Source organism: Cyprinodon tularosa, unplaced genomic scaffold (genome assembly GCF_016077235.1).
Source record: "Cyprinodon tularosa strain WSP-4 unplaced genomic scaffold, ASM1607723v1 ctg245, whole genome shotgun sequence".
Taxonomy (NCBI): Eukaryota; Metazoa; Chordata; class Actinopteri; order Cyprinodontiformes; family Cyprinodontidae; genus Cyprinodon; species Cyprinodon tularosa.
Window position 1 is genome coordinate 502,950 of NW_024038908.1, and position 12,612 is coordinate 515,561.

General features: G+C 36.8%; 1 protein-coding gene across 9 annotated transcripts in view; it reads left to right on the forward strand.

The window, feature by feature from the left end:
* ncoa2 (nuclear receptor coactivator 2) overlaps positions 1-12,612 on the forward strand; it is a 95,737-nt gene that overhangs the window by 44,219 nt on the left and 38,906 nt on the right. For all 9 annotated transcript variants that reach the window (XM_038287745.1, XM_038287743.1, XM_038287750.1 and 6 more), the window contains 2 exons: positions 3,619-3,791; positions 8,293-8,396. In XM_038287745.1, coding sequence (XP_038143673.1) covers positions 3,619-3,791; positions 8,293-8,396 — 277 coding nt within the window. The remainder of the gene's footprint in view (positions 1-3,618; positions 3,792-8,292; positions 8,397-12,612) is intronic.

Sequence of the window (12,612 nt, forward strand, 5' to 3'; positions counted from 1 at the left end):
ATTGGTTTCTAGTGAAAAAGGATGGGGATGAAAGACAATTGGCTAAGGGGTGAAGGTACTTGAGCTATCAAGAAACTACTCGGCTATCAATTTCCTTTGCTTTCAAAAGTTTTTTTTACCAACCAAAATGTCATTGGAAATTTTTTTTTCAAACAAAATAAAACAAATCTACAGCTACCATAAAAAATTAACAGGAATTTATTGTGCAAATTATATTTTCAAAAACAACCAAAAAAAGCAAAACATAAATGGAAAAAATAACAAAGCTGTGCATGTAGGGGTAAGAAAAAGGAAAAACCCTTAGATGATGGTTGTACGTCATTTAAAGAAACCTGGAAAGTGCGCCACTACACATTGAAACATCACTAATTGTACATCCGGTTTTCTACAAGTCAATACAGGCTGCAGTATATTAACTCATTATGAATGAGAAGGGGATGTAGAATTTTTCCACTTCCATAAAACTGCTTGCCTTACTAATAAATGTGCAAATTCCAGTCCTTTAAGCTTGGTATTCAATAAGTTTAAATCTGGTGCTTCTCCAAAAAATAGCACAGAGGGGATCTGGTTTCATTGGATGTTGCAAGATGTCAGATATAGAATAAAAAACTGAATTTTCAAAAATTGGCAAGTGAGCCCCAATCACAAGTTGGGTCAACATCTGGCTCCATTTGTACCACCTTTACATTAGATAAGTCCACCAGATGGAGAATCTTAAGGTAAAAAAGTGAAGGATAATCACACATTGAAGTACGTACCTGGCCAAGAATAGTATCCCACAGTTCATCGGTTATATCAAGCTTGCAAATTGTTTACCCATTTTATAAATCAGCAAAAGATTTATAAACCTTTTCGTGCCTAATGTGGAATACATTTTCTAGAATGTAAGGGACAAATAACCGATTTCCCGCAAATGGACTTGAGAAACACTGAAGACCCCAACGTTTTCTAATATGAGACCAGATTAATTAAAGCCTTATGAACTACTCTGTTTTTGGTTAAATAAAAACAAGGCATAAGAAAATGGTGAAATCAACATGGCAGACAAAAAAATATATATTATCCACGTAGAACTACCTTACAATCCAGACTGGTACAGCAATAATCCAATTTCTACAGTCAGGTAGTAGTACTGATTGTTAGTTTGTGCTACACCACTCATCATCTTAGGGCTCTGAAAGAAAACCTTCCTCCCTGGAATATTTACTATTCAAAAGAAATTTACCGAATCTTGGTTAAAAAGAAAGACTTAGGAATCAAAATGCTGTGACACTGAAAAACAAACAAGAATTCTGGAAGCAGTAAAAAAAAAAAAAAATTAAGTCATTAAATTACTTTAAGATAATGAAGGGATATTTTCCGCCATGAACTTTATCATTAATCGCAATTAATTAGCTCTTCTTCATATTGATTTTATAACTAGAAATATTACTGAAATCTTCCATTATTGATTACCGAAGGTAAGGAAGAGGAATAAAAAAAGAAACTATTAAAGAACATCAACGTAGAGGAACACTTGATGCCACACCTCCTAATACATTAGTAAAGTCCCCACTGTTGCAGACTGCTATTGCTAGCACAGATTGCACAGAAAGCTCTGCTTTGTTCCTAAGTGAAGCTGAAAATAGTCAGTGTCGACATTTAGTTAAAACTGAGGTGGAATGGCTGATGTAGAAAAGCTTAATCCAGGAAAAAATTATTGGCAAACTCTTTGAAATAAAAATAAAAAGAAATTATCCCAATTAAACCTATTGACTGCTTTTTAGTATCCATAGCATTCAGGTATTTGAGGTCAGAAGTCTAAATGCTATTGAAAAGCTTTCTAATGATAAAAAGAATGGTGATTCTTAATAAAACCTGTTGGGCAATATTATGGAATGAAGGATATTCTCAACCACAGAAGGTTTAAAAACCAATTCAAATTGTTTTCAAAAGAGATATAGGCCTATAAGAAGCACATTTAGCAGGATCATTATCATTTTAAAGCAGCATTGAAATACCTTTACCCCGGTTTAATGTGGGAAGGACACCAGAGCTAAACGACAATTTCAAAGAAAACAAGCAATGTCATCAAAAATGTATTTGGAAAAAATCAGTGGGAAACCTGTCAAAGAGGATTTCCCGCGACTGCATATGTAATATTGTAAAATGTATTTCCTCTTTTTATGATGGGAACATTAATAGTTTCTATTAAGTTATCTGGCAATTAATGTCACTTTAATAGACAACAAAATCATGCAAGTATTTTAAACTTGCATAATGACTTGAATATGTCTTTAATCTCGAGGAGAGTGGAGTTGGCATATCTTACACCTCCAAAGAAATTCAGGGTGGAGGGAATGGAATGACCCAAACAAACTCATTTTGCGGGTACTCTTATTTCTAGAGTAACCAATTCAAATACATTGGCTGACTTGAGGCAGAAACTTGATGAACCAAAGGATCCTACGTGTGAGACACATCTGATGACCAGCAGCATGAAAAGATTAGATATATTAAGACAGCTGCACTTTAATTACAATCTAAAATGGGTAGAATTACATAGACCCATCAATCTAGGTACACTGCGTAAGATATTTGCCGTTTTAAACTGTAGATATTTATATTTGTGTAATTCTGACTAGGTGAGTTCGAACATAAGATTGAAGAACCTGCCTGCTGTCTCAGAAATCGGGTTTGGGATTTAAAGACTTTATAATCAGTCTCTTCTTTGTATAAAACTAGTCCACAAGTGGAGTTCCTTTAGAAAAAGCTACTGAACTGCTCGCATCCTATCATGCATTGGTTGACCCCAACAAACGCTGCAAGTTGCTAAAAGGTGTCTAAAGTCATCTTCGGACTTAAATAATTGGGGTATGTTTAATATATATGGAGCCGATTAACCGTCCTCTAACTTGTTCTATTCGCATTTCAAGTCATTTACTTGAATTCCGTGTTGATATGAATGTGCATTCTTTTATAATTAGAAATATGCTAGAGTAGTTTAACTGCCCCATAAAGCGTGCAAAGGGGAAATGTTTACTCTCTTAGAATAGATTAACGCAAGCCACAAGGAAGGAAGTAATAGACCAGGAGACTGAATAATGATTGGATGGCAAGTTCAACACTGAATTATCTGGACCCTAGAAAACATCTTAAAAACAATCCAAAGGCTGTGTATGACTGAAGGAATCTTATACCGTCTGTAAAGTAAGGAAGTGGATGGACAATGGTGTCACTTTTAGAGAAACAACCATAGCTCCTACAGAGGAGGAGAGTTCTTGATTAAAATGAGAAACTATCTGTATAACAAGAAGAAAATTGCAGCAGTCCAAAACATACCAGTTCATTCAACAAAGACTTAAGAGAAGGGAAGTCCTAAAATAGGTTTTAACTTGAGATCAATATTCTTTTAAGATGCTGAGAGGTAGTTTGAAAAGGGCTCTACTTGCAAGAAAACCCTAGATACAAGTCAGAAATGGGACGATGGCTTCAAGAAACATCTCAACAAATTTATTTCAGCAACAGAGGGCAAAGTCAGGTTTTAAGTAGCCTAATATTAAATGGTTTTCACATAACTTTCTCTCATAACTTGCTTTTTTTGGTGGTTAATCTTCCTTATGTTGTATGTTTCTGCAGTCCCAAGAGGAGTAACGAGAAGCGCAACCGTGAGCATGAGAACAAATACATCGAGGAGCTCGCCGAGCTGATCTTCGCCAATTTTAACGACATTGACAACTTCAACGTCAAACCTGACAAATGTGCAATCCTGAAGGAAACTGTGAAACAGATCAGGCAAATAAAGGAGCAAGGTACGAGTTACCTCATCACGTCTTTGACACGTGCATGCCGAGGAAAGTTTAACATGCTTTCACAAAAGTGAAAGCATGTTAAAAGTTATGATTTATTTTTAGTTTACAGCCATTTGCAATAAAAGGTGGTGCAAGCAGATTAATCGATCTGTTTATTGTGTTAAAAGTAAAAACAAGTTTTTGTAGAGCATAAGAACCCTGCAAATCTTAACATCTGACTGCAAAATCACTCCACCGTAACACATTGAAGTTATTTTCTTGTGCAAATCACTTCTTTATCCAGTTAGCTCAGCAAACTTGGTATAAATCTCATTCTATTGACTAATGTCTGTGTATATATATATATTTTATTTTCATTTCACTTTTAGCAAAAAAATCAGTGGAGACTTTTTTTCTTGAAGGTCATAAAAATGCTCTCTTTTCTTGAAGTTAGAGACTGATACAAGCTTTGGCCTTTTCTTCTGAATCAGCGTGTGTTGCCTAAAAAAGCTTTGGTTTTTAAAGCGGCATGAATCAAACCATTTGATGATGTCACTATGATCAATTTGACTCATAGAGCTGGGTGGTATGTAGAAGGCACTAAAGTGACGCAAGGAATGCACTCCTACTCAACCTTCCATGAGTCTGCCCCTGTACTCTTTCTGCCCCCCACACACAGTGAAAGACACTCCTCATCATCCTTTTCTTCTTCTCTGTGCTCCGTAGGTCAGTGGTCAGAAAAGGAAAAGGAGATGCTGAGCAATGTGCTCTTAAGGAATTGCATGAGGTTATTTTAATTGCACAATTTTTCATTATACACAAAGCTTAAGTGTTAATTTTAAAAGAACAGTTCTAATCAAATGTAATTTTATTTCTTTTGGACTGTAGCTGTAAAAAGGCCTTCAGTTAACAGGGTTTCCACGGGTCCTTAAAAATCATCAAAATTGAATTAAACTATTATTTTTTAATTAAGGCCTTAATTGGCAATACAATTCATTAAATGTGATTATCATGGCATTTAGAAACTTTATTTAAAAAAAAAAACATGTATTCAAACAATTTTGTTAGATATATCAGATATAACTGCTTCCGGTTGATCGTTAAGCCGTACGTTCGTATAAGAAACTCGAGGCAAATAAAAAGCCAGGGAAAATGCAAATTGCAACAAAAGCGGCTGGAAAATGAGGAATTCAGGACTTGGCTGCAGCCTGTCGACGGTAAAGATGACAAAGGATTTTGCCGTGGTATATATGAGAATCATGGGAACTTGTTGATGGCATTACAATTAGTTCTAAGAGCGTTAAAAGAGCATTAAAACGTATTAAATTAGAGTTACTCATTCCTGTATAAACCCTGATTAACCTTTTGTTGCTGTAGTCTAATAAGTCTGCAAATATTTCAGTAGCATCCACCTTTTAATTATGCTGCATGATTTTATAAGAGAAGAAAAAAATTCCAACATTAGTAGATAATTGGTTTTAAATAAATTATTTTCTTTCCAATGTTTACTGGAATCCCTAAAAGTTTCTGTCAAATAAGCCTGAAGGATATCTGTTGTCTTTTTTTTAAAGTTGGTAATTGAAATTTTCTCTGTAATAAAATATACTTGAAAGATACATTCCTTCTGGTAATGCTTCAAAAGGACTAGAGAACGTGGGCAAATATGGGCTTATGTATATAGGCGAGTAGATCTGTGCAAGAAAATAGCTGCTGGCCTGTATTTGCTCAAATCTTTTGTCAGACTATTATTATTTTCTAAATTAAGGCCTTAAATGGTATTAAAATTCATTAAATGTATTGTGGCATTTAAAATATTTTATTTAAAAAAAAAAGTTTATAAAACAATTTCGTCTGACATATCAAGATATATTTGCGTGGAACTGCTTCTGGTTGATCGCAAAGCTGTATGTTCAGAAAAGAAGCTTGAGTCGGAGAAAAAGCTAAAGAATGGGGGGGGAAAAACACTAATTTCCTGCAGGCTGTTGACGAGTACCTGTTGGTGGCATTAAAATTATTTCTAAGAGCATTAGAAGAGCATTAAAAGCATTAAATTTGAGCTTTTCATTCCTGTATAAACCCTGATTTAAGCCGAATTTCCCTACAAACCTGTGTCAGATTATGTTTTTCTTCTTATATTGGCTATAGAGGTAGGATATTTTTTGCAAGAAAAGAAATTCTAATAAATTCAATAAGCATTTATAAACAGCTTCTCGTATTTACGTTGGATACTTCTGATTCTTTTTTTTCCTGATTCTTTTTTTTTCTTTTTTTCAATCTGAAAATATTTAAGTGCCCCAAAAAGCTAAAGCAGAAGAAAACTGTAGGAGGGTAAATGTCTTTTCATAGTCTGTGCTGCCTACAAAAAGATACACCTTTCCATTATTTATTAATGAGTTGCCACTACTAGCTTTGTTTAATATTCATAAATAACACTAAAAAAAGAAACATTTTAGTTGATTAAGAGAACTACAAATGTATTTCGGTAGTTGCATATTATTTAGTCGTTAATATGTTACAAAATCCTATTAATTGATCAGTCGCTCCTGCTTTCTGTGGCACAGCGCCACACTTCTGTAGAAAGACACAAAGCCAGGGAAGTCGGCCATGACACTGAGTGATGGGTCTGCACTCAGGGCAGCTGTGTTGGTCTGCAGGACCCCGCTGGGCCTGAAAAGGTCCTGCTGATGCATGAATCATTAATGCTGAAAGAGATTAATACTTTTCTGTGGGCTGTTGCACAAACCCACAGCACAGAGGGAAACCTGTGTTTGTGTTAACTTTCACACATTCATAACCATAAAAAGGAAAAGCGTGATTCTGTTTGCTTCTCGGCACAATCTTTTGTCACCATATGGTCAGCTCTCTCTTTGGCGTGGTGCACCCGTTCAATGCCCCCCCCCCCCCCCCCCCTTCAAAAAACAGCCCACTCATATTCTGTGTCTCATCTTCGACTTGGAAAGTAGGGCAGCCTATGCTCTAAACATAAGGCCTCTCTGCATGTTTATTAACCCAGTCACACAGAGAAATGCATAGATGGATTGTTTGTGTTTTTCAAGGGTTTGGTTTATTAAATATGTGAATTTTGTTTTTAACCCAAGTATCTGCTTTGTTCACATTTTTAACCGGCTTTAGGAGTCTAGAATGATTAGAATCATTTAAGCATTAGTCTTCATATTTTATACCAAGACCAAGAAAGTATAACTGAAAACCTCCAGAAAATTAGTTATTTGAATAATGCTAGTAATTTAACTAGACCGGTGTTTTAGGTGAAAATAAACCTCAAGAACCTATATTTTTTTTATTATTATTTTTATTCATTTATTGTCAAAGTAGGATATCTGCGTTTTAACCATTATATATATTTTTTTCTGTACATTTTGTTAATTTGTAATAAATTGTAGGGTCTGGACCACAACTTTGGGATTGAGCAGTAAATTATAGGTGTTAATTCCTTACCTTTACTCAAGTCCTCAACCTTTTTTTAATCTTGCATGTTCCATTGCAGGCAAATTTTTAAAAGCAAATTAAGATTAAAGCTGAGCTATTTTGTTGAACTGATTGGCCTTCCTGTTATCTGCTAAAAGTCTTGCTCTCCCTCACCTCATCAAAAACTGAATGAAAAAGACACATCTACAGATGTCCGATGGCTGTTTTCCACTAGTCCCTAATCTGTCCATTTCAACATGGGTCTTTGCTCTTTTTAGCAACTTTCCATTAGCAACTTTTATGTGGAAAAGTGTGGAAGTTTCTGATTGGCTGTTTAGTAGTTTCACCAGTACCATTGTTTTTGAATTAGTTTTATCCTTTTCACTGTTTGAAGATTTAAAACATGTTTCATATATAGTGCAAATTCACACAAAAAAAGATCCTATCTGTTGTGAGTAAATTTGTCTATCTAATTTTAAAAGAATCTCTAAATTTATTTGACAAATGCATATTTTAAAAAGCTGCCCAACTTTTAAGCTTTAAATTATCTGATGTAATTCCATAATATTATTGATTATAAACCTGATTAGATAAGTTCTTGGTGTGAGTTAAGTCAAACATTCTGCCCCTCCTACTTGTGTCCCTGGGTACAATTTGTTCCCCTATTTTGTACAGGAGTTGTTTACACATTATCCTTGTTCCATATTAGCCCTTTTTTTTTTTCTTCACATGACTGTAATCTATCCAGTGTCTGTCACCGGTGTGGCAGCCGTGCGCTCTGACACGCTCGTTTACAACAACCTTTCACTCTATTTGCTGCTCCGTGCTTGGGCTGAAGCCATGGCCGCATGTTTTCACAAAGGGGACCAAACGTGTTTGCTTTGTTACCAGATGGATACTTGTTCAAATCCCTGTCAGCAGGTGACCTCTTTAAAGTATCTGGGCCGGCTGCAGGGGGAAATGAAGAATTGTTTCTCTGTGCTTCTACTCTGTGACCTCTATGTTTTGCCTTTGTGTTTTTGTTTTTTTGTCATTGTATGAATTCAATCTGTGTATCTGGTTATTAAGTTTGCATTATTGACTTCTGTGATAACAGAAAAGGCGGCAGCAGCAAACGAGGAGGAGGTGCAGAAGGCTGATGTCTCATCAACAGGCCAAAGTGTGATTGACAAAGATGCCTTGGGACCAATGATGCTGGAGGTGGGTGGATTGTCTAATTAATCATTATGTCATCCGCAGTGCCTCACAGAATCTATTTATACCCTTTTGTTTTTCAGCCAAATTCGTATTAGTATTTTTACTGTAATTGAATTATTCTTGTAGTTTTTTAGAATATATAACAAAGTTCTTTTCACATGGGCAGGCTAAAATGTTTATATCCATCTATGCAGTCCTTGTGAATTTGAACTCATGCCTCCCCCAAAGCAAGATCCTGCCACTGTGTCTCATTGTGGGCAATTGATGATTTTTAGGGTTGGTTTTTCTCACAGATTTATGGAGACCTTGGCTAATAGTGATCCTGTGAACAGATTCTCCTTTTTTTCTCTTACTTTGTAAATTTGGAAAGTTCTGTGTCCCTTTCCTTCCATAGCACAGCTATGTCTCACAGCGTGTTGGTTTAGTACAAATCAATATTTGTTTTCTTATTAAGATGAAGAAAATGTTCAATGGGTGTGAATACTTTTCCGTGGTGCTTTAGAGTTAAGGAGGTTTCACTGTACTGAAGGATAATTTTCTAAAGTGTCACTAGCGGAAATTCTCCACCGCAGGAAAAAGTCAACTCTTGAAGGGCTGATTTTTATCTCTAATGAAGAGCACCATTCACAAAGAACAATCACAGCTGCACCAGTAGTGGTTATGTCAGAGTGTGGCTGTGTGAAGTGTAAGCTGCCAGCATCTTGCATCCGCCCCTGATTGGCTGTAAATCAGCAAGCAGGGCAATGTCCTCGTCGTACGACGGAGAGCCAGTGAAGTGCTTACTTATAAAAGAAAGCAACAGCCAGTTGGATGAATCCGTCCATTGAGCGTGTCCGCTCACCCATTTCCACCCTCCCAAGCTCACTCTGATCTCTCTTCCCATCTTCCCTTCGTTCGCCTCTAGATCCGTCCTGTCATGGAATATTTATAGCACTTCTGGTCCAGCGTCACTGAATCGACACACTAACTCGCAGCTAAATATAGCCCAGTGCAGCCTGCGTGCTTTCCCATCTGTCAGCAGTCCCAAAAACACGGCGATAGTCCATTCACACCAGCTCCCTTCCAGGACATGTTCACTTTCGCAATCTGGGCTCATTACAGCCCACTCAGAGGAGAAAGGCCTGCGGCAGGATGAAGCTTCCACACAACCCCCACCCCGTGTGTGAGACTCTGCTTTTCCAAATGCAGAGAGAGATGGAGGAATGTGGGGAAACATTTTTGTGCTGCTCTTTTAACCTTCTGCGGACATGTTCATTACATCACGTCACTGTTGCGTATCAAGTGCCCTAAAAAGTTTTCATATTTTGTCTTTTTTTTGCCATAAGCAATGACAACCTTCATTCTTTTTATATGGAGAATTTGTTTGACCAGCAATTAAATGTTTAACATAATTGCATAACTGAAGTTTTTTTTTGTTTTTTTTTACAGAGTTCAAACCATTAAATGCTTGTCAATTTAAAAAGATAAAGTCAAAGCCCTGGAGGGTTTTAGAAAACTGCCATGAAAAAGCACCTGCCTTGAAAGTACTTAAATGGTTTAATGTGTTTGAGATTTCACACTAATAGCGGTGTTATCAGTGCGTCATTATTTTTCGTGTAGCTCTGCATTCTTGTTTCCTCTATGTAGTCAGAGTAGTTAACATGGAATCTTCTTTCAGGGGAATCTGTGGATTGCCAGTCACTTTGAGTCAGAGTCATTGGGCCTCATGCAAGATCAGTTCGTACGAACAAATTGGTTCTAAAATCGTTGGTAGGGGTGATTTTGGAGAAAATGTCATTCACCATATTTCTCCTTTTTTGAATTTTCTCTCAGGTATGAACAAATTTTATGAGGGATACAGACTTGATGTAGGAGTCTTGCACAGTTAGTCACCTTTTAACTAAATGACTATAGTTGTTTTCCCTAGAAGCAATGGTCCATTTTATTAGGCTACATTATTATATATTATGCAACTCTCCAATTATACATTCAAAATGTATTCCATTGGTCACTGTGCCTGCATCCGGCATGTTGGTATCCAGATGATACTGCTTAAATTTCCTAAAGAGAGAACAGTTAGAGATCCAGCTACTATTGAAACTGCTGGGCCGCTGACTGGACCGAACCGGGCATTCGAACCGAGCCGTGAGCTCTGGGACTGGTCTGACCCGACCCGGTCACGGTTTGCCCCCCCCCCCCGCCTGCCTTACCGTGCTTCCCCCGGCCAGGTTGGGTTTCGTCGCTTTGTCCCTTGCTGGCTCCCTGTCCCCGTCCACCTGGGTTCTCGGACCCGCCCCGGAGCTGATGGCTCGGTTCGAATGCCCGGTGTGTTTCGACTACGTGCTGCACTCTATCGATCTATCGCTGATGAGGCTCACCACTGTGGTGTCATCTGCAAACTTCAAAATGTGATTGGTGGTGAACCTGGGGACGCAGTTGTGTGTCATCAGTGTGAACAACAGGGGGCTCAGCCCTGATGTTGCATTTCTGCTCAGTTCTGTCAGACCTTGATCCGCAAACCTTTAGTTTTTCTTCTTTGTCTTCAATGCCATTCCTGTGAACACCTGTGTGTTCATTCAGAGGCATGGGAATTCATAGCATTATATGAAATAATTGGGGCAGTGTTTAAGCAGATTTACATTTCACAGAAAGCGCCATGACATACAAACAGCTGGACTGCATCACGCTTACGAGGATCTTTTACAATAATTTACTGAACAAAATAACATTTGTTTAATCTGACATGTCTCGTTCTTAAGTCTGAGAAAAAGTAGGAGAAATGTACTTGAAGAGCAAGAAAATGTTGCATGAGGTCCATTGAGTCTGTATGAAATGCAATGCACTGAACATGTACATTTCAGGATGCATGGTTTTCAAAAGAAAGCTATACTGAGTGGTTGTCCAAGACATCCACAAATGAGCAGTCCACTTCCTGCTAATCAAAGTTGAGAGCATGGACAAATCTACATTGTCAAGCCATTCTACATGAGCTCTTCACAAAACGTCTTTTAAATTGGAAGCATTTAGGTCATGTACTAACATTTGCATTCCTAACATGATATATAAATTCCCTATGTAGAATACTGGCCTATCTAGTGTGCCAGTGAATGGTCGAAACTTGTTTTGGGTTATTGTATCGTTAGAAAGAGCTACAACCATAATCTTCCATTATGGGGAAACTAAAAAAAATGGGGTTTGAGTTTGGCAAGATCTCCCTGAAAATAAGCCAGGTTAGTAAGATGGTTATAAAGTAAGACTTTATAACCTTCATTGTTCCCAACAACCTCAATAAGTTGTTACATTGCTGCTGATTTTTGCACAGTTTCTGTTTTAGTTAAATAACATGCTTCTGTCTTTTTTTGCACATCTCTGGTGTTGCTATTTTTCACATAACCATTACTGTAAAAATGTCCATAGCTGTATATTGATTTTTTATTCTTCAGATACAGAGTATTTATATTGTAAAAACACTGTGCAGTACAATATATATAATAATATAACCTATTTGTTTTATTTTCTTATCTGTTATTTTTATACACTTTTTTAAGGTCTACATTGTGTGACCACTTCTACTATAACCATCTGCTACTGTAACACCACAATATCCCCATTGTGGGACAATGAAGGGATTTTCTATCCTATTTTATTATGGTCAGCACTTTTCAGGGTTTTTTCAGTAGAGTCCTTTGCTATGGACTGAAACTTGTTTTAAAAACGAAATTTAAAGACAGAGAAAGTTCTCAACTTTTCTCCCAAAAAACTTTTTTTTTTTTTTTAAGCAAACTGAGATGCAATTACAAAAGCAGAATACCTTTAAAAGTGTGTTAATTTGTTTAGATCATTCTTTTTTTGTTTTCAAGTCCATCATTTTATGAAAATGATTTTACTTGAAAGAGTTTTGCTGTCCAATTTTTTATTTATTCACTACCAAAGTGAGCGCTTAAAGCTTATATAAAGCTTTGAGAAGTGAACCATTTTGCAATATTATTTGTGTGAATCAGAGATAGATTTTTGGTTGTTTTTAGCTTGTTTCTGTGTCAATTCAAGCTTAAGTTGGTTTATTTATAAGTGTGTTTAACAGCCATGCCTTAAGATCAAGTGGAGTGAATGCATTATGGCTCCCCTCCATTTTCTATGGACCTAAATTGTGGCCATAAAGTTCAGCTCCATAATTGCTATGGTTAATGTTTTATTTTATTTGTAAAGAGCTGTGTCTATTTGGTTTCAACTTAAGGCTTGT